Source organism: Nicrophorus vespilloides, unplaced genomic scaffold (genome assembly GCF_001412225.1).
Source record: "Nicrophorus vespilloides isolate i.1.1-1 unplaced genomic scaffold, Nicve_v1.0, whole genome shotgun sequence".
In the NCBI taxonomy this organism is placed as follows: Eukaryota; Metazoa; Arthropoda; class Insecta; order Coleoptera; family Silphidae; genus Nicrophorus; species Nicrophorus vespilloides.
In genome coordinates this window covers 46,399-70,253 of record NW_017095566.1, presented here as the reverse complement: position 1 = coordinate 70,253, position 23,855 = coordinate 46,399, and the positions used below count along the sequence as shown (strand labels likewise).

General features: G+C 31.5%; 1 protein-coding gene across 4 annotated transcripts; it reads left to right on the top strand.

Annotated features, from left to right (window-relative positions):
• The first annotated feature begins 214 nt into the window (after positions 1–214).
• LOC108556865 (protein kinase C and casein kinase substrate in neurons protein 1) lies at positions 215–23,809 on the top strand. Of its 4 annotated transcripts, none has more exons than XM_017913167.1 (10): positions 215–509; positions 19,702–20,081; positions 21,150–21,338; positions 21,415–21,426; positions 21,608–21,834; positions 21,890–22,010; positions 22,118–22,222; positions 22,341–22,486; positions 22,545–22,699; positions 22,756–23,809. In XM_017913167.1, exons 2-10 carry the CDS (start codon positions 19,719–19,721, stop codon positions 22,866–22,868), a joined length of 1,431 nt encoding a protein of 476 aa, XP_017768656.1. In that variant the 5' UTR covers positions 215–509; positions 19,702–19,718; the 3' UTR covers positions 22,869–23,809. The 4 variants fall into 4 exon arrangements, with proteins under 4 accessions (XP_017768656.1, XP_017768639.1, XP_017768647.1 ...); XM_017913150.1 differs by lacking the exon at positions 215–509 and adding an exon at positions 5,198–5,438; XM_017913158.1 differs by lacking the exons at positions 215–509; positions 21,415–21,426 and adding an exon at positions 5,198–5,438.
• Positions 23,810–23,855: the final 46 nt, after the last annotated feature.

Here is a 23,855-nt window from a genome sequence, read left to right as displayed (position 1 = left end):
AATACATATGTAAAGAACATTGTTGTTAATAAGAAGTTATCAAAATATCAAATAGAAATAATAAAGATAATCCAATTCGAATGTAGTCTTTTTGTAAAATTGGTTGCCTATGTATTCAAAAAAAAAATGTCGAGAATTTCGAATGTTGACTGGTGGCGACTTGTCAATAATGCAACGTCGTCGTGAGGAAGAACTAGAAATTCTCCCTCACTCTCAGATTCCACGGCTTGCGTCGTACATTGAGTCTGTCGTCGACAGAGACAGGTAGTTGCTGGCAGTTAACGTACGTAAAATGTACGCTTTGCTCATCAAATAAATCCAATCCACTTGGAAGACCCGAAACGAAACAGTTTCCATTTCCTTTGCGATTAGTGATCATCGAGGACACCGTGCGTCTGGTTCATAGTGTTTATAACTGATAGTGTTACGCAATATTTTGGATTACCCATTTACACGGATTTTGTTTCCCCACTAGCCACGACATTCTTGATTTTCCTGTTTCACGCAAGGTGAGTGCGAAATCGTTCCATGTTATTAGTGGATTAAGTCCGGCTTATTAGAATTAAGTTAGAGTTAAGCGCTGGGGAAGCGGAGAGGAATGCACGGACGAGAGATACGTACGCCCACTTTGTGATGATGATGATGGTATGTGGGGTAGGTAAGTTTGTAGTAGATGTCCGTCCACCAAGGACGATCCTGATGGGCACCTGTAGGAGCACCACCATCTATTTCGTATCACACACATCGGAAATCTGAATGCAACCATTGGATATGGAAAGGAAATTGGAATCGTTTCAATTTGCTTATTTATTTCCAAAACGTGGGAACATTTCGTTGGTTCCTTTCGCTTACCATTCCTACGTATTTGGTAACGCTTTGCAACTCGAATACGCGAGACCGGCTAAATTTACCGTACGTGGAAGTTATTTTCGCTTGATACCCATAACTGTGTTTATGTATTGCTCGTTACACCCCCCTTTTAGTGCACGTTGAATCGATATTACGTCCAACTTGATTGATGCACGATGAATCTTATTCCCTTACCTTATTTTACATCATCGACATAGATATGAGGAATTTAATCTCTGACTGTTATTTAAGCTTATGACTCATCTCTAAAATCCATCTTTTGCGTGTATAAATAAGAATAAAATACTTAAAATATGATTCCTTTCAAATTTCATACGTATTCCAACCTTGTTTATTCTTTTAATAGGTGCAGCAGCAATTATTTTCCCACCAAATAGTCTCCGTTTTAGCATGCCCCACGTTGAAAACTCATCCATTCTTACTGACAGTTAAAAGTTTTATAACTTTACCAAACATCAAACATTTAAATGTTCTATTTATTAAAAAGATGTGCAAGACAACATTATCATTTACATATCTATTAAGATTACTTTAAGTCGTTCCAATTATCTATATTGTTCCTAAAACAACATAATTATATTAAAACATTGTGATTGTTGTAAACTACATTGTGATGCATTATTTAAATTACCCGATAGTAGGTTGACCTTAAGCATATTTTATGCAAATTGTGTTCAAAAAAATTTCCTTTGAATATCTAATATATTTGCGTATTGTTTCGAGGTGAACCATTGAACAAATAAATTAATTGCTTTCTAGATTAGATTAAGCAGTTTTCAGAAGTTCGATACGAACGCTTCAATCAAACATGAATGTGTGCAGCACTATTATCCTGATGATAACGGTGACCTTTTCTATTTGGAATTGTCGATGTTCTGTCGGCACACACATATATCTGGGAAAATGAATCTTTTGTCGTCCGCACAACAATCCATAATCCTCTCGCATTGATGATCGTTTGTTTTGATGCACTGGAGTTCAAAAACATTGTCTCTCGCAGTGGGATTTCCCACTAGCTTTCTTCAATTTGTTTCGAGAATAACGCGATGATTAATAATGTGATGTCATATGCTGATCCAAAATTGAGTCTTCTCTGCATCCGGACGACGATTCAAAAAAAAATATAATCGTACACTGTGTCCATTGTTTTCAGTTGCGAAACAATAGAGAGATTCATTTGAATGAAAATTTCCTATTTCATCAAACAAAAATGATTATTTTCATAAATTATTTACTTAGTTTAATAAATCTGCACAAATTATCAACTATCACAGATCAAAATTTCTAAAGGATGGATTAATAAAATGATTGTCCATTGAAAATTTGTAACAGTATAGAAAGTTCAATCATTTGCGAGGAATGCAATAGACCTGACAAAATGTAGTGCACAGCATGGATTTTTTCAATCATGTTATTTTGCACGTTATGTTATTATATACAACTATTTCTTGGACACCTTTTTTTTTAAATTTAGTTTAAGATACTTTGTAGAAATAATTTATAAAATTCTTTTTATCATAGTGTAAATGAGCAATTACGATATATAAAAATAATTACCTAAAAAGAACGTACATAATTATAACGTCCAGTGAATACACAGTACATGGCGTTGCGTATTAATGAGACATTACCATATTTATAGTTTATTTAGCATTAATCACACAGGCTTTTGTAAAGCGCCCGCATTTGAGCCGGTGACTCAACAACAACGCTCAGAAGAAATTAGCCTCACAGATATACTTGCTTTGTTTTTCTCCTACACGAAATGCGTAAAAGAATTGATGTAGTCGAAATAACATTACAAATATATATTTCTTGTACTTCATTGTATAAAATTTCTGGACATTGCGTGATATTAACGTTGGCCCTTTGTGAAGTAGTTTAACTTACGTGGCTTAAAGAAACCGGTCAAAGGATTACTTATTTCATTGAAAGGAATTCACGTACATGATTATTGATGTGGCTCGTACAAGACACAATTTATCGTGTATAGGTTTTTGATTAATAAAACTGCTATTTGCGTACGATGCACTCGTAATTTGCATCCTGGAATGCTCCAATGATATCCAATCGAAATGCAATCAATGTAAAGTTTTTAATTATTTGCGATTATTCGTTTTATTATTAAATTCATTTATATGAATCATGACGAATTCAAAATATTTGAAATCACGTCAGTGTGATTCAATTATGTAACAAATATTTGTATCAAATAGACAAACATTTCAGAAAATATTTGTTAATTATGAAAAGTCATAATGTTAGTAAACTATTGAGTCATTTTTATATCACACACAAGTTTAACGTTATGTAATTTGTAATAATTGTAAAGTTGCTCTATTTTTACAGAAATCGATTTTTTCTAGAACCTTCAGAAAGAACGGCCTCATTCAGGTCAAGGTCTTCAGATAACTTCCCGACTGTCATTCTGAAGATTCATTTGCATTCATCTTCTAATTATTTCCATTTTAGCTATAGAATTAAAAATAGTACAAGAAATGTATTATTAGAAAATAAAGTGATGTGAACATAATATAAAAATAGATTTTAGAATATAAACATTTATGAAAAGTAAAATGATTATTGTAAGGTGTGGAGAAATAGTTTCTAAAAATTGCCGACACTGCTTTCATGAGAAATTGGCACCGTGCCCGATTGAATTAAAGCAATCGTCCTCCTATCTGCAGCGAATTGAAAATTGAAACGTAATACGAAGAAGAAAATAGTACATAAAAAAAGAAAGCAAAAAGGATATTGAATTCTCTACTGTTGAATGGTGGATATATCTTATTAATTTCCAAGAGCTTATAGATAAATCCTGTGTTTGTTCATGAGAATCTTGTTAGAGGATTTACTTGATAAACGTATATATTACATATATTGATAAATTGTTTCAAAGTTTGTTAAATTTAAAACAATTTGAAAGTAATATTTCAACAAGTTCAATTAACATTGTTTATTTCCATTGCATTTACGATATTATAAAAATTAATGAATTTTTTAGTTTTTCTACTTGAATACCATTAAATTCTAATTAAGCTAAGTTCGATTCATCAATTAACCTTAAATTTATTATGAATGTAAATATATTAATGCAATTATTACACAAAGAATTGTGTTTGAATGTATCATTCAATTACATTTTTGAACTCATGAGAAATTCATTTATATAAGAAAACAATTAAAGAGGTCACGTCTGAAACTGTAATTTAAAACTAATCTTTCTTTAACTGAAAAGCGAATTACCTCTTGTCGCTGAGAACAATTTGACCTTGTACTTTTGGAATTTCATTTTCAACGCTTCGCACTTATTTTTGCATTATAAAAAGTATTTATAAATAATTGTTGTTTACTGTTTATTTTGAAAGTCTGATGTAACATACAATATTTTGTGTATTCACTGTAAAATAATTTTAATGTATTTACGTTTACAGCATATAAAGGGGATGTAGATTCATCCGGGCAAATGTTTGTGTTTTCCTTCGTTTGTTTTGCGTAAAATTTTACTGGATTTTGTTTATCCAGCTTTCCAAATTTATCTTCTGTTTTTTTTTAGTTTGACGTAACTTCCGAGTGTGTTTACTCATGTAGCTACTTCTGCATTAACGATTTTTTCTCTTCAATTGGGTTTTTAGGTCATCATCATCTCTCGAGGTAAAAACCAATGTATTTTGATATTTATTCATTTACAACATGAAGTTAAAGGTTGTTCATTGATGATTTCATATGATATACAAAATTAAATAGATTACTAACGACTATAGGACCAGTATGAATCTTGACATAATCGAATTAACATTTGTATGGCTTTTCCCGAAAACGGGAAACAGGAAATAACACATATCTGTTAATAGTATCATAAATATGATTACAATAGAGATTAAAATAAGTTATTCTTAGTTTTATTCAATATTTTATTAATAATAATGGGATGGGCAACATTCACAGTCTACTTTTTTTTCATTATACAGTTCGATGATCTTGAGGCAGTTTACAATGTGGAAATGCTATTTCTAAAGCTCTTAGAGGGTCAAGTTGGTAGTAAATACTCGTATTAACGAGTTCTCTGATCTATAGATTAACTCTTAATGATTGTCAATAAGTTGAAAATGAAAAATAATTGAAATTAAATTGTTATTAAATATTGATCATATTAGAATGAAATATTTAGATTTCTTTTATTTTTTCTTCATATCTAATTAGAGAATTTCCAATTAAATTACAGCGTATTTGTACGGCACGCAACCAATAATCTGGTATTAAGATGTCCTGCTATGGTTTCACTTCAGTATATCGTCTACTCTTCGCAGCAAACCATACCGATCGCGTTCCATTTGGCACGGAAGCCATTAATTTTCGTTCATTAATGTATGGCGCGTACTTTTTTTGTTGTTGTTGTTTTCTTTTCTTAACAAGTTTAATAAAGGAAGAAGATTAATAAATCCGCGAGTGCAACGACCGAGCGAACGTTTCGAGTGGAACAAAGGAAACAGAAACGTACGAATTTCGGTGGTTCATGTTGTTCCACATTCACCATATGCAGCTGAATATAATCCATTATATTCCTTGTAAGTGTCGGCGAAATATATTCATCAGCTGTGACCGACGATAACAATTCTTCTGCTCGATTTTTGTGTGTATCTGTTTGTTGGTTTGGTTGGGTAACATGGGAATGCGTAGAAGGAAAGGGGGGACTTATCAACGGCAATCAAACATTATTATCTAAAGTGGTCAGTTCCACTGCGATATTAAATATGGCAGCGCGATTGTTTGGGTAATGATTCGCGCGCGGGGATTATCATCATCGGCCCACGGCCCTTAATGTGCACCATTAGATCCACGTCGCACAAAGAGACACAAACCTCATTCATCAGTCTTCTTGTAGAAAATATGTTTGGCGATAAACGTTTTCTAATTTGGATAATTATAGGCAGAAAATGCGTGGAGTGGAATGTATTGTTTGCACTTTCAAATACTTCATCTGCCGCAAACGTTAATAGTAAAAGCGTTTGCAGGAAAAATATCATTCAACTCGATAATTAATATATTCATTCAAGTAAATCATTTCTTACCTTCCATTTTGCATCCAGTGAATGTTTATATCGTTACTATTGTTACCAATGTTTCTCCTGTACTAGGTAGTAATCGTATTAGCTGCAATAGGTCGAGGCCGACGACAGCATTTTCAAATTCCATTTTACAGTATGTGCATTATCTGAATATATTTGTTTTCGGCCTGTCTACTATTACCTACACATCTCCACCGAACCGTGAAAACACAAATGCAAAAGTAAATAATAAACATATTGTATTGTACACATGCTCGTACACACATACAAAGAACTATTGTCTGCAATAGTATTTTAACTACTGAAATATCACAGTGTTAAATATACTTTTTAATAAATTTATTTCTTAAACAGTAACTTAATCCTATCAAGAATAATGTTCTTCTCAATGATAAATCATACATGTAATTTGTATTTATATATCAGGGGTGGTCAGCTACAATATCAACAACATTTTATTTATATTTATATTTGTGAATTTAATTTTCTTTTCTTTTTGGTATTAAATTTTTTCGCAAAAATATAACAGCAAAAACACTTAACAATTTCAAAAAGTATTTATTATTTCCAGCGTTGAAATTTTGCAATTGCAATATGGTAATATAGTAAAAGTTGATACGTGAAAAATTGCAATGTGTAACGGCATGCATTGGAATTGAATGAAAGCTGCGTATGTGATCCACTTCTTTTTTGCTGTTGCTGTTGTACCAATGTTCATGTTTTTTGAATGCCCGTTGTGAATAATGCAATTGATTCTCTCTTTTTGTTTTCTCTCATTCACTTTTTTTTTTGTAATTGCCTGTGTGTATTGATTTTATTGGATATAGATTTTTGTTACGCAAGTTAAATAATAACATAGAAATTCATACAAATCATTGAAAATCTTCTTAATAATCGAGTATTTCTTAAAAAATTTATTTAAATTATAATTTACTATATTTAATTAGTTAAAGTTTCTGAGAAATAACAAATGTTTAAGCTTGTAATATTCACCAATATCGTTATTATCACTATTAGTTGAATATAATAATATCTTCCTTCTTACAACCCTCGTGAGAATATGCCCTACTTTCCTGAAAGTGACGATGCTGGAATATGGTAATAAGTGACTGAGTGATCTCTAAATCAATAAGTGCCCGCATCAGCCGTATCCTTTTAAAAGCGTTTATAAATTGCGCTCTGCATATAATTCTGATAATATTTCAATTTCGAATAATTTTTAATCTCATCGACATTTTATATATCTCTATTGTTGTTTATGTATTAATTTCATGAATTTGTAAACTTAAACCAATTATGATTGAAATAAATTGTTGAAAATAAGATTGGAATTCTTAATTGGAATCTCGAAATGTTCTTCATTAAATATTATGAAAAAAATAACGTTGAGTGTATTGGATGTTGCATGTAGTAAAACTACTTCTACTCGCTTAGCTGCATTTTAATGAATCTTCACTGTTTTAACTAAGGTTATTAAAACTTCCGAATCACGACTCTTGAAAACTTTTAAACGGCTTATGTTTAATATAATAATGAATACAATTATACTAACTAATGCTTAAGATTGTATTAAATGATGGCTTTTAGTTTTTTTTAATTATAAATTTAAATAAAACTATTACACAACACAAGATTTACTTGAATTTGTTTGGTTAATATCTTATCAGTCAACTATTTTCGTATTTTATCTATTTTTAATCTATTAGTGTTACTTTTTTTTGAAAATTAATTAATTAATTAATTAAACAAAAATACTTAATGGATACAGAATTTGCATGTGAAGGCGTTACGTTTTGAATTGTCCGATTTGTCTCACGCCTTACTTCTTCGGTCGTGTTGAATAATTCAATACGAAATGAAATGAAAAACAGTTCTACTATTCTCTTTTCTTTAATTAAAATTTGCATTCAATGTTTGCGTATGATAATTGCGAGGCGGTTCAGGTTTCAGTTTCGTTTCTTACGATGGAAAGTTTTTTTTTTGTTTTGTTTAGAAGGTATCGTTTAAAATTCCGAAAACGCGAGGAATTTAAATGTTGCAAAGACTCGTGTCCGATAAAAATCTGTTCTCGCCGCTGAAGAATAAACGATTTATATCAACAATGCCAATTATATTTCTGGGCTTGTAGAAACCCAGTGTACTTACTGCGGTTCTGAATTTATCTTTATCAGAATCTGCTGGGCACTTCGTAACAATTTACGAGCGGCGCTCTCTTCCAGCTCTTAGATGTACTATGCAATGTAGATTTAGTGGTCCCAGTGATGGGAATATTTCACATAAAAATCGCCGACGTCTTTTGTGTCTGCCTTGATGGAATCACAAGATGCTCTTATATAACTCGTCATACACACACAAAAAACAAACAACAAGTAGAAAGGTATTTGATGACGCAATTTCGCTGTATTGTGAATTACCTACATTGCACACATTAGAGCTTTGTAGTACATCCATGTTTCTCAATTTTATAACATTTAGCGTTTTTATTTACGAGGTGGTTATCGATATTGTAATATTTAACGCTATAACTTGATATTTCATTTCTCCTATCTAGTAATGTACTAAACATTTGTGTTATTTACGTTTAACAGTTTATGGGTCATAGTATATTTGTTAGCACTGGGTTACATAATTGCATCTAAAGCGTTGGTAAATAATAATCAGATTTAACGTTAAATTTACGTACATTTACATGCCTATAGTTAACGCATGATTATTTACATTTGGTGAAGTAAGTCAATAAAATCTTCATATAAAGGTTGAACACATTTGGTTCTGCCAATGTCCAGGACTGTTCGAAATCGGACTAATTGAAGTATAACTGGGAACCCCTCATATGTAATTAAAAATACTCTAGGGCCTAGGCACTAAGACTAAATTATAAAACGACCCTTACATATCGTATAACTTTAGAATTACATTTTTTTTTTGATGAATTAAAATTTAGTTTGTTTTGAAATTTTCAAATCCGGACTAATCGAAATATTCCTGTATTTATATCAATGTTTAATAAGCAGAAAGTTGTTTGTCCAAATTAGGACCAATTAATATGTGCAAATAAAAAATAGGCATTACAGCAAATTTTAAATTCTAAACTAATTAAAGTTATTTATATAAAATGTGTAGCACAAAAACGTATGAAAACAGTAAAAGTTCCACTCATAATTCCACATTTTTTAATATCCATTTAACTATAATGTAAATTTAATTATCCAACAAAGTTTCTAATTATCTTAAAAGAGGATATATATAAGAATAAAATATAGGGAAGTAGAAATATAATTTATATCATTAACAACTGTTCAACTAATCGTAAACTTTGCTGACATATCTTTGGCACTGTTCTCTGAGGCATTTTTCAGGAATTCTTCAGTCGAAAATAGTTAATGTACGATTTCTTTATCAAGATTAAATGAATTAGAATGTTATTTTGTACCTACTAAAAGCATTTATGAATGCAGCGCAAAATAGTGTAATTGTTTTGCTCACTTTGTTTAATGCGCACTGCACATTGATAGTAATTGAAGTTAGGTCAAAAGCGACAACAATTCATCATTACATACGTGTATCGAGTATCTTATTATGACATTGGATTGTGTAACTTTATATTTCTATTTATTACTTATTACGTACAAAATAAAAGTGACAAACATAATAATTATGTTAGATTTTGCAATAATAAGTGAACAACTTGAGTAGTAAATTCATTCACAAATTCACATCAAAATTAGTTATGTATTTTAATAAGTAATTTTATAGAAATCTTTATTTACAGTTATTGCACAAGTAATGATATTAATTTAACAGTTGTAGTAAATCGTTGTGATTTCCGTTATTTTATGAACCTAGCATTACAATTGTATTAACCTATTACCTAATAACAATGTGTGCTGATTGCTTTCATAATGTTGTTAAAAGACTACATTTTTCATTCATTATAATGTTTAGATTAATATTTTAAGTTTCTTGTATTAATATTTATTGTCAAAATTTAGTGAAAAAATATAATTAATGTTCAATTATATCTGATAATAATTAATGAAAATCGAATTGATAATTGATATCTGCTAGAGATTAAAATGTACATAGGGGATTTTCATTTTGCTGATGAGGATTAGGATTTGCAAGTGGGGATCAGCGCGTCAATAACAACGCATTTATTTTCCTTAATGTCATCACTATTATTAACCGAAAGATTACATTCTGAGCATATTCATGTATGCATCTGCTGAACGCGTCTAGCATTGTTTAAATATCGATTTATTTAATTACAAGCAAACATTTTTAGATACAAATTAGTTCTATCGTTGTCAATATATTCTGTTCGCTGTTCCCTTTTACTTTGTCTATCTGCAGTCCCGTCAATTACGTAACGCACATAACACTACATTTAATTTCCTCCCGTCAAAACTATCCAATTCCGACGATACAGTTGTCACGAGACCGACCCTATTCAGAGATATATATATATACGTACACCAGCCTCGCGTCCTTGGCATGAACAACGACAAAAAAAAATACACGGTTTTTCAATAGGCAGGAAATGGAATTTACAGAAATACGTCGTGTATTCGTTATACGAAACAGAAAATTTGCCACTGGTTATTCAATGTCACATACGGTTTCGGCTTCTTTAAAATATACAACCATGTAGGAATGATATTTTTAAATATTCCACAAACATTGCTGCGCGATTAGTAATAGTTATTTTTTTTGCCGTTCCGTAAAACGTACGTCAAATATTTAAACAACTTTCCATTCTTCGACGTACTTTTTGTTTCTATTATTTTTTTTTCGATGCAATTAGGAACAATTCTACTGCAGTTAGTTATTTTTTAAATTACTTTCTCATATCACTGTAAAACTGATATTGATGAACACATTTGTTATTGCATTTAAATATATTAGATTTACGAATTGGTTTGTTAAAATCATTAGTCGCCACATGTGTACAGTTCATCTATGAATTACCATGGAAGTTCATTAAATGTCTATAAATATTAGCTGGTTTATGGGAGCAATTCATCATTCTACATAAAAAAAATATGTTTATGTCGTAACTCGATTCATTATAACAAAGTGAATGTCTGTCATTGATTTTACTTCTTTAGAAAGATATTCCTTTTGAGGTCTTGATAATAATCATATTTTATATCGAAACAAATCATTATTGTTTATTTTTAATATTTGCAATATCAAACATATTTGTTTAATTGCGTTTGTTTCAACAGTTGTCTTTGATATATTTTTTTTTTAATATTTTGTTTCTATTCATTTGGTTCAGTAACAATAAACCATTACCTTTATTTTGGAGAAAAAAAAAACAGTGTGTGTTAATTCTTGAAATGAGTGGTGTAGAGTCTGTACACTTATATAATATATGTTATACTAAACTTGTAAAGAGTAATATAACATTAGAGTATATCAATTAATGTAATCTTGTGATTTTATGACAGTAATTGTTACACATTTTTACTAAAATTTCCTCATGCTAATATGACGTTAAACCTTATCGGATTAAATTAGGAATTAAACCTAATTGATCTGAGAAACGATTCGAATCTATATTTATTATAGTTTCGTAAAGCGGAAGTTTATCAACTGATAACTTATTATCTTTGAATCGAAAATATGCACAAGTTTTTATTTTACTCAATTAAAATTTAGTTTGTTTTGCAATTTTCAAATGGATTGCTGTATTAAATTAAACTAGGTATGGAAAATTGGATTTAGTATTAAACTTCCTTCTTTTAATTAATTTATTTAATGGATTTTCGCATTATCGTAATTGCAATTTATAATTGCGAGTGTATTAACAACATGGATCTGAGTAAGACTGTGATATGTGAACTCGGAATGTATAGTGGTCACCTTGAACTTGTATTCCATGTCTTTAGAAAGGGGGTAGAGGAGCTTTGAAAGGACAGAGGATGGACGCATCATGAAACCGAATAAAGTTGTGATGCATAATGCAGCTTGCGAATGTGCAGTAGGGTTAGAGTGAGTGAGTGAACGAGCGAAAGCGACAGACCGTTGAGACCAATTACCATAATAAAATATTTAGCGGTCGTTGCCATGATACAATAGATTCTTATTCGTAATTCAACGCAACCTTTAATTACATCAAAACGTTTATTGCAATTTGTGTGTATCATCGTCGTGAATTTCGCATGCGACGATGTTCGTTCTGGCTGTTGTTATCATAGTCTAGACTCGCCTCCTTCACTCGACGTTGAAGTGCAACACATCATTGCAGTGTTTCCACTCGGGGAACAAAATTCTCATTAGAATTCCTGGAACACAGGCGGACCTAGACCAAGGAATTGAAAAGTCGCCCGAGACTTCTTCTATATATTCCCAACCTCTTTCGTAATCGATAACTCAACAGACTGCTTCTTCCTATATAAACGGTTCCAAAGGGGCATCGAGTTGCACTCGGAAAGTGGTTGCAGATGCTACAAGGCTAGACTAGTTGCAAAAGAAATGCGCAAACAGGTTAACAGTTTTATAATGCGAGCAATTTGCTGCCTCGTGAAAATCCTGCCCTTTTTTTTTGTATTCATCACCGCTATTATATTGAATCGTAGAATTAATTGCGTGGTTTACACTCGAAAAAGTACTCTTCTGTAAAAATACGTTAATGAGCGCCGCCGACGCTCATTTAAAATTTCAGGCTGATGCCTGAGAACGTTTTGCTGCTCGGGAATTACACAGTTTCTTAATAAGTATCAATCCGTTCCGAGAACCCTGAATAGTCATGAGTGAACTCTGTGCACCACAATTATTATAGAATGTCTGCAAATGCTTAGAATTACCCAGATTGCGTGTCCTTCGAAACTGCTTGAACTCGCCAGTCTTTGACATGCATATGCAGTTTTATATCTGTAAATATAACTCTTTGATGTTCAAAAGCTTTTTGTTACTTGTTTTATAATTACTACTAATAACTAATTATTATTAATCTTATTGAGTATACACTGGTACCAATTCCTTATTAACGCCACATATTATATTCACGTCTGAAGAACCTCGTGGTTGAGTATTGCAAAGACTTTATATGCAAACACATTGATTTATTTATAAAATTTTACTTCAACTTGACATAAGAGTTGTACAAAGAATTTCATCTATCTCAATATTTAGGTCTAGTGGTGAGGTTAAACATTATTATTATTATACTTTGTGTTTATAGAAAGGTCACATAAGGCCTCTGCAGATGTTTTATTGAGATTACAGTAATGTATATAATGTTAGCAAACTATTTACTAACTACAGTTTATAATCTATGTAAATTTTATGTTATTACAACGACAACTATTATTATAGTGCTTATGTATTTTAATTGAGATCTTCATTGCTTAATTAGATCATCATTTTTTTATTCTCTTCATTTATTGTCTATTATCTAATTAGATAATATATATTTCTCAATGCCTGTATCTGTATTACAAACTATTTTACATTCTAATACCAAAGGTATGATCGAAATCTATATGAAAATAATTCCATTATACAATTGTGTTTTCTATAAATAAACTTCAAAGTTATTTTCTAGATTTGTGTTCAATATGGCTGTGGAAATTTTAGATATTTGTGATAATTTACCTTCAGGAATTAAATTGTATTTTTTTTTTACTAAATAGTAACATGTTGACGAAAACAGTGGAATTAAATTACGTCACTAGTTATTCTGCAGTTAATTGTTTTTCTAATTATAGAATATACCAAGGTTGAACAACTAAAGCCATCTAATTTTAAAATATATACATTTTTATATACTATATAAAATTTCATTACTGTATAACAATCAAAGCTTATTTAATGCATAATTATTTGCCAAACTAACGTACAAATATTTCTACGAACGTACAAATACGGTCAATCGACATATGTTGAATGTTTCATGTCTATTTGACTTGTTTCATACTCCAATCATTATTTTACTGTGCAACATTTGGATATTTTTTATTTTCTATACATTTAAATAATTAGTTTTTAAATTAGTGAACTTTGATTACTAGTTTTAGTGATGATAGCAAGAAAATTAATAGATTATATTTTATCATTTAGGAATTCAATTGAGAAAATGCAATCGCCTCTTGATATTATTTAAAAAAATGTTGCAACATGTCGAGTAACATTCTAAAGTAAATACACGCTGAGTGATCTAAATGGAAAAATATTTTGTTCGAGAGGCTTATCAACTATAGACTTTATCAATTATGATTATAATATTGTGAAAGTGTAAGATTCATTGAAAATGAATGTAATCTAACAAATGTATATTGTAATTAATCTATTTGATATAATGATATATTAATGTAACTTGTCAAATATCAGTAGCATACAAAAATTGAACTTTTAACAAAAAATAGATACGATAATTTCAATTATCACATTTCAAATTTTGTAAACGGTTTTTGTTCTGTAAAATGAGCAGAAATTGTGCATATTCTTATTCGATATATTCGAAATGTTAATAAATTTGACCGCCTACATTTGAGACTGTCTAAGAAGGAACGTTCTCGTCGTATTGTTCGTGCGTGCGGTTAATTTTGGATCTGGTTACCTAATAGGTCAGTTCTTTGCGGATTAACAAACTGAATCTTATAATAACGACAGTCTATTTTCGGGTCGACGGTCTTACTATGTTTGTGTTGGATTTTCGCATATTTATTTGTATGCATATACAAAACGGTTTTACAGTTACTTTACTGGTATATTAAAATCTATCAGACGGTTCATTGATTTCCCACAAATAATAGAGAAGCCATCATAAACGAATAGATATATTCAAATGAATTGACGAACTAAATAAATAACGCATATTTTTAATATACAACATATTGGATTTAGATATGGATTATCTTGTTTGCATCAAAAGAGTTAGACCGTCATTCATATATAAATTATGTGAGATGTGTCCAAATCACCAAATCCACATATTCCTGAAGGTCATTTGAATCCACACATGTTCTGCTAATTTTGTGTTATTTGGATTTATCATAATAATGCGAAACTGTTTATATAAATCATATATAGACATTTTCCGATAAACCGTTGTTAATTTTATCTCAACATCATGACTATCGCTATCAAACATTCTGCTTTAGTCAAAGCTAATACTTTTCAAATAATCAATGCAGATTGTTTGTCTATAACAATAAAAATATACGAAAAGTATTGGTTATGTAAATGATTGTACATCAAATGATGATAGTTGAAGTTGAAATACTTGGAAACTGAAGAGTTATTTTTAATTTAGAACTGGTGGGTCATGTGAGTCAACTTATGTTCACACCTGTTTTGCTTGTAAATTTTTGTATTCTTAAAATTGAAGTACAGTTATGCAAAACGAGTAATTTTAGTTTCTTTTATGATCTAAGTTTTTGTTAATTTTAGATACGTCAATATAACTTTAATACAAATTTAAACAAATTATTTTCTGTGTAATTTTTTGGCAATCTGTTAAAATTGCATTCGAAAAGAATGGAAACGAAAGGTTTATGTCAATAGTTATTGAAATGTGAAACGAATTATATAAAATGTATTTAAAAAAAAACTATTTTGAAATTAAATAATGATAGTTAAAACTACTATTAATAAAGATGTCGTTAGGGCTTTTAGCATTAATTCACTATTATCGGTGATTGTAAATATTTGCTTAGTTGAGATTTATCTTATAGTAGCAGCAAATATTTGCTGATCCTGATGAGGAAGGTTGGTTAATATGATGTAGGAATTGTGCAAACAAATATGAGGTAGTATAATTTAAATGCAATGGTTATTTTGTTTTGTAATTAACATAACTCATTATTGGCTAGTGTGGTGTGCACTTCCGGTGGTCCATTAAATTTGAAGGAATTTCATGTGTACACATGTACGTATGAATGTGGTACAGAGCTCGAGGGGAAAATCTGGCTCTACTATGGGCGGTGTCCTCGTTCTCTCAAGTGTAGGCAAAGAATGCGGTTTTGGTTCATCCAAGTACAAGACTCGATACACCGAGCACGCAAACCTCATATCTCCGTAATTAAAACGGAACGCGTGACTCTCATAAATTAAAAACGTGTCCTTATCGCGTGTTTGCATTAAATTTAGCGACGTGGGTGTTGTTTTGTTTGAGCTCTTCGGTTCTGTTTGCCAGCTGAAATTTGTCCCTCAATTTTCCCCAAAATGATGTAACAGCGGCGGCCACGCGGTAACCTTGATCTTCCGGTTTTACAACAAGCATGCTAACAGTTCGGAATTAATTAGCTCCAAACATTGCCAAATACAATTATGAATACATTATTAATTGGCTTCGCCGCTAATAACAAGCACAGAGTATATTTAACCCACGATCCCACAAAGAACTTGAATAATAAAATTGTTAACGATTTCCGAATGAAATCTGCGAGTAAATGCGCTTTGAATTGCGGTTCACTTAATGTTGTTAGAAGAAACTTTTATAATGGTGGAATGTGGAAGTTGTAGAAAATTGCATGAGAAGTTTGCTCTGCAAATGCGCACCAAGTCGAGAACAATTTTCTCACGTACCCGCACAGTTTGCAAAATGAATACACAACCTCTTAACAACAATATTCTACGTTAATCGTGCTAAAATTACATTTTTTTATTGACCCTCAATGGCACAAACAGATCAAGTTAAGTGCGAAAAAACACTTTTTTTTAATTCCTTCCATTTGAGCCTTCTTCTACTTGAATGAAATGCACAGTTTCGAAAGCTTTTACGAAAAGATGCTTGTTTTCCATTTTCTCTCTCCGATCATATTTTATTTTTTTGGGATTGGTTATTCTTTATATTTAGCACGTCAGCTAAAACGTGCATAAATCTTGAGTTATTTTAAAATGAGCGACTGCTTTGCATGTTTATTTTCGTGGACCGTTTTAATATAAATTCATAATTTCGTATGCGCATCAAGAGAGAAAACGTGGATTTCTGGTTTGGGATTCGTCGAAACTTTTTATGGCCCAAATACCATTGTGCATCAAACTTCCGTTCGCATATTTCGTACGCATGCACACGCACACTTAACTAAACTAGTTAACAGTTATTCAGCACGGATTGTGACTCGGAAACTGCTCCCACTTATTTACAATTATGCAAATATAATATTCATTAATCCAAGGCATCGCTCTAATTGACATTCGTAATTAGCACTTTTTCGATGGCAATTTATATACTTATTACTACCAAACAATTATACCTTGTTACATTTCTTACTACAAGTCAAAAATTGTTTAAATATATTCTAGTTAGAGACATAAATCGCGTTGCCCAAAAATATTTACACAAACGGTAGAGTTCAAAATAATTATGTTTACCCATAATCTATAACTCCATTGCCCTTTAAACTAATATTAGCTACTAATATTTTTGTATATGTTTCACTATACGAGTATTTATAAATTCTGTTGATTATTTCTATTTAGATTTGGCAATTTTGAAATTCTACACCATCCACTATGTCTACGTCCCTTGACTCCTCTTGCGCCATTGGTGGTCAGCTATATCGATTATGTTGTACTATGCCCCATGTTAGGACATGTGTGGTCGACAACTACAAATTAGAATCCGAGGTTATATGAACAACAACATCTATATACATTTTGAACAATTTTGAGAATATAAATAAATCTGACGAATGTTTCACGAGTGTTTCCCATTGAAACATTAGTATTTTATAAATAAACTCTAGACATAAACTATTTCTTATGTAAATTATACACCATTAAGATTTCGTATTCAATAATACTCAATAATTTTCAATCAGTGTGCCATGAGAAAAGCTAAAAATTTTAAAAGTTAATAAATTCAATTAATTTCCAAAGCTTAATAATTAATGCCGCGGAAGTTTAACTATAGATTTAAGTGTATCTTGAAAAAATATTGAAAACTCTAATAGAAATTTATCAAAAAAATATGAGGCAAATTCGTTAACTTTTGTAAACTATGAAAAGTCAATTCTTTAAAATCTCGTCGTTATTATTTTAATTACCAAAATGTTGAAAGACATGAGAAAATAAACGAAGTTTGCTATTTCTGAATGTGGTATATTGTAAATATTTAAAATATTTTTAATTGAATTTTGCGTCAAGCAATTTCGAATGTGTTAGCTTTCTGAGAAAAAAACCCATATTAACCGAGATAACAGAGTGTTACAAATTCACCTAATTTAGAAATAATACTTTTATCACATTTTTTTTTTCCGACAGACGACAAGATAAGCGAATCGTAAAGATTGCGTAGATTCAACTGAAAAAACGTATATTATAACGTTAAATTGATTATTAAAGACATTATTGTAAATATTGTATCCGTTAGAATAATATTTATGTATTCGGAACGGTATGCTGCTCGACCCATTTGGAGTTATGAAACATTTAATTTCTCGTTGAAATAAATATTGCAGAATATATGTACAACAGCAATAAATGAATAGTGCCTAATTGTATTATACTTGTGCAATCAACAAAGGTTTTCAAAGAAATAAATAATTTAAAGCGCTGTAACAATGATGAATGGGAAACGGATTTGTTGTTCAATTTCGGCAATGTCATTCATTGATTGACATAATTGAGTAAAACAAATATTAATGATTATTTAACAATTTTCATACGTTAGCAATTTGTATTTTCTGAGCATTTAGCGCAATAGTATAACAATAACGTATTGCGGAATTAATTAAATTTGTTGAAATATGTTTTCTTCGCTGAAGAGACGTTTAGCGCCTCACGCTGTGGTTGTAATCAAATCTGCGATTATGCAACGAACATCGGGAGGACTGAAAAGGCCTGCCAGCTTAGGCACACTGTGCTATTTATTTACATTCACCCAAGTTCCATTTCATTCCGATCGTCTCCCGCAAAGCATTGTCGATGGAAATATTAATTAACGATAACATTGAGCGAACATTGCGATTACTGATCGTTACGACATTCTATTGCACTTTCAGAATTCCCGGCCTCTTCGTGGGTACTCTTTAACTCTTCGAAACAAATTAATAATGGATTTCATGCATGGATTTTGTTATGTTTCCAATCCAATAATCGATAATGTTATTTGTCTATTCGTTTCTTCAACTAATTATTAGCATAAAAATTAATTTGAATCTGTGGAATTCAATTTTGTGAAATGAAAAAAAGCGAGCAGCGTCATCTTTAATGTATTTGTAAGGAATCTGCTCCAGTTTGCGGTGATTCGCAAGTGGTTATACACCTGGTAATTCACAAAAGAACGATTTCGATTGTGGAAACCTTCACCTCGAAATACGTTCAATCGATAGCGTTTAATTATAAAAGCTTTTGGTTTTCCGCTCGGTCGGACGACCTTTAACTATTCATGTTAAATTAAGTAGCTTAATCTGGAACTCCGCTTTGTACGTTCCAGCTGCAGTGTAACAACATTTTTTGGTAGAATCTGAAAAATATTTAAGAGGGCATGGAACCGAGAGAGTGAGAGGAAGATCAAGTACGTGCAGAAGACTAAGACTCTCGGTCCTGGTTTTACATAGCCAGCACGCGAATAACCACTCACTGCACGTACGGTACTGTGTTCAAATATTTTAAGAACGCCAACAAGCAGTTAAATTCACACGCGTCGATTTCGTTGCAGATCGCGTATTTAAATAGCCTTGCCTGGTAAATAATTAGGATTGTCTTGTTAATGTTGGATGATCAACAAATATGGAATGAATGAATAAATACGGATTATATTTGTGTTTGTCTTGACGCTAAATGAATTTGCAAATTCTCTTTCCAGGTTGCCGAGCAGTTCAGATGTCACACCACAGCGATGATAACATGCTCGTGCCGACGAGTGACTCGTTCTGGGAGCCGGGGAACTATAAAAAGACTACGAAACGCATCGAGGATGGTTACAAGCTGTGCTCGGACCTTATAACCTTAGTGACCGAGCGTGCGGAAATCGAGAAGAACTACGCGAAAAATCTGAAAGCGTGGTCGAAGAAGTGGAACGACTTGATCGAAAAAGGTCCCGAGTATGGAACGACCGAAGCAGCGTGGAAGGGCGTGCTTGTCGAAGCCGACCGACGGTTCGACGTCCACTCCAAAGTCAGAGACAATTTGACCAATGAAGTTATTGTTAAAATCAAACAATGGCAAAAGGATACTTATCATAAGGTAAATAATCCGCATTCCTGATTTTCGTTTTTCTTTTCTTCCTTCGTTAGATTCCTTAGGTGGCGCCGAATATGTCGTGCACGGAATATAATCACCTCTAAACGGTAAAACGATATTCCGTCCTGACCACAGCGCCAGTCGTTGTCTCTTCACAATTGCGTAATATATATATATGGAATATACGAGAGTGATAGAGAGGGGAAAAAAGAGTTACATCTACTTTTCCTGATTCCTGGCGTGAAAGTAAAAGTTGTCCATTAGAATGCACCGTACATGTCTTTTGTATTTCAATTGTCTATTTATGAAACGCGGCACGCAATTTAAACACCATTTAGCGCGATAAACTCACAAAAAATTTCACTATTTCCACATACATACATCATTTACGTAAGCGTGCGCCGCACCAATTCTGATCCTCGAGGTGCATCTGTGAATTTAAATATTCTATTGTCTGGAAAGCATAGCCAAAAAAGAATAATGTGACTATCGCATAGAATGCATATAGTCGCTTCCGCTCTTTTATATCATCGATCCGTGCTTTATCTTCCCGTCTCCAGACTCATTCACAACGACTGCTGTTGTATACCATGAGATTAGGTCAGCAAAATTTGCCACCGACATTCTCCCCCTAAATTCAATCAATACCTAACGTCGTTTAATTTTTCCCATATAAATAAAAATTATCATTTTTACCTTAAAGACTATTTATCTGAAATTTTCTACATTCATAATATTATAACTTTGATCCCCGTCTCACAATTTGCTGTTACGTAATTATTTTTACGACTTCCCACTCAGTTTACATAAGAATTATTTATATAATGGTTTATCAAGAGAGCAATTACTATATCAGATTACGGTATCAGTAAAGTAGGTTGTCACAATTTCGCCGCTTAATGATCTAGAAATTCTTACATGAATCGAAACATTTTTTAAATTAATTTATTCAAAATGAATTAAACAATTTTCAATCTTCCTTTCAATCTTTTTTATTTATTTTTGAACTTTGATGTTGAATTTAGTATTGAGAACGAGTATAATTTATGAGTATATATTTTTTTCTTTTAGAGCATGATGAATATAAAAGAACGTAAGGATATGGAAGATGCATTTAAGAAGGCTCAAAAACCGTGGTCGAAACTGCTACAGAAAGTGGACAAGGCGAGAAGTGACTACCATACGGCGTGCAAGACTGAAAAATCCGCCTCCAATCAGGAGAGGAACGCCTCTGGGGATAGTTCGATTTCACCGGATCAGGTAAATTAAGCAAAATTGATATAAATTGAAAAATGTAACTTATAATGATTCTCTTCATTATTCTGGTGACACGCAGAAAGCAACTGTGGTAAGATAATCCTGTTTTAAGCTTACTCCCAGCTTCTGAATTTGCCTGGATTTCTGTTATATATTCTTATTAGCATTACCCACTTTAAACCGCCTGCGTTCTTTGTTTTATTGTTTTTTTGATTTCTACGCTTAACATTAACACATTCTTAGAATTCCTTTTATATTTGATGCTGTTTTAGATTAAGAAAATGCAAGACAGGACTCAAAAGACTAAAGAAGAGACATTGAAGAGCAAAGAGAAATACGAACTGGCATTAGGAGAAATAAATAATTACAATCCCAAATACGTGGAGGACATGAAGGTAGTTTTTGAAAAATGTCAAGATATGGAAGGACTGCGACTGGAATTCATCAAAGAATCACTCTTTGACATTCACAAGTGTTTGAATATATATCAGGACCCCATGTAAGTCTCATCAATAAACGAACTTGCGTATTGATTAATCACATCTACTGTTCAGGTTGCCACAGATTTACGAAGAACTTTTCCATACGATAAACAATGCTGATAATAAGAAGGATTTGAAGTGGTGGTCAAATAACTATGGTGTAAATATGGCTATGAACTGGCCGCAGTTCGAGGTACGCTTTAATACATCATAATTGCATGTTTTTAATTTTCTTTTATTTTTCTCTCTCGATTTACCGTTTTTTTTTTTGTTTGTTTTTGCATGTTATGATTTATTTAGGATTACACAGAAGAATTCCGAGATATTTCGAAAGGTAAATCCAAGGAATCTGCTCCTTCAGGAATTATGCTCATCAACCAGAGACCCGTTGGCGAGGATTTGCATGTACGCTTTCGTTTATTTATTTAAATTTTCTTGGGTGATGAATGATTTTCATTATTACTGAAATATTATTATTAAATTGTCGGAAGTAATTGTATTGACTGTTGAAATGATTTTATAGGAATATTCTACAATGAATAAATCGATAAAGAATAAACAAATCACAACGAAAGCAAACAGCAACGATAGCAATAATCAGGAGAAGAACGAAACACCTAAGCATGTCGCAAAAGTGGAAAGTCCCACCAACAGAGCATCCACAATCACGTAACTGTTATATAAATTTTTTTTGTTGTAACAAGATCTAAATGTGTTTGCTTTACAGGAACGGCTCCGCCAGTAAAGGAGAAGTAAATCCCTTTGAAGAAGAAGAATGGGATGAAAGCGACGCATTAGTAGACAATGGAGAGCCCGGAGTTCCTGTTAAAGCTTTGTACGACTACGAAGGTGCAGAAAACGACGAACTGAGTTTTAAACAAGGTAATTAAGAACGAAATCGTATTAGCATTTTTGTGTATATACGTTTTCTCTTGTAGGGGACGTCTTCGAGAAGCTGGAAGATGAGGACGAACAAGGTTGGTGTAAAGGGAGAAAAGATGGAAGGGTTGGCTTATATCCCGCAAACTACGTGGAACCAGTTTCACATTGAAGGGTTCCTCGACCATTATATTTTTGACCTTTTGTTGTTATCAGAAAATATGAATGTATTTATATATGGAGCGCATTTGCTCATTCATTTATGCAGAGCTCTAATGTGAAAAAAAGAAAACAAAGCTTACAACTTTTCTACCCAAAACTAAAATAGAAATAAATCAACTTAGCTGTAACAAATTGAAAGACGCTTTAAGTGTGACATACATTAAAATACTTACTGTGATTTTTTCTGTGTCAAATTTTGTAATATTCGAGATTAGTTTCCATTTATTTTTTTTTGCATTTTCACGTTGGCTCTGGTTAATATGTTTTAAGTATTATAAAATAATGATTGTATGAAAGTTGAATGTTTTGTAGTTCTGTACAAATACTGTTAGTGTCGATTTAAGTAGTTTATTTATATATTGAAACGTTAATGATGATTACGATTAATACTTTTTTTTTTTCTTCAAATGCGGATATTATACGGAAAGGAAATAATAAGATTGAATGGACTTGGTTGGTTGTTATTATTTTTTTAATAGGCACTTAGTATATTTGTTAATTTTTGTGATTAGGCCTACAACATATATAAGATGAAATGCATTCTTGTAATAACTATACAATGTATATATATATAATTATAAATTGTAATGATACATATATATATATTTAAAAAAAAAAAGAAGAGAATCAGGACACTTCCAAAATGGTATACAAAAGTAAAGCAGAACTTGTTTAGTTTCATCAGAATTAGGTTCATTGTAAAGTTTATAATTTAAATAAGTATTTATGAGACTAATGTTTCTGTATATAATACAATAAAACAAATAACAGTAACATGAATTATGTGCAGCTTTTAAATTGAGTTGATTGTTAGGAGTTCATTTACTAATAGGATATTTATTACTTTTTATTTACCATTTTCTGCATTTATAAACAAAAATGGTACAAAATTCATGTCAAAATTAAATTGTCTTTATTTTGTAAATATAAATAATAT

Bases quoted from the DNA above. Each gene is read 5' to 3' on its own strand.
- LOC108556865 (XM_017913150.1), top strand. From the start codon at position 5,387: ATGTTGTTCCACATTCACCATATGCAGCTGAATATAATCCATTATATT. The intron at 22,223-22,340 runs GTACGCTTTCGT...ATGATTTTATAG, and splicing joins CCGTTGGCGAGGATTTGCAT to GAATATTCTACAATGAATAA. The intron at 22,487-22,544 runs GTAACTGTTATA...TTTGCTTTACAG, and splicing joins AACAGAGCATCCACAATCAC to GAACGGCTCCGCCAGTAAAG.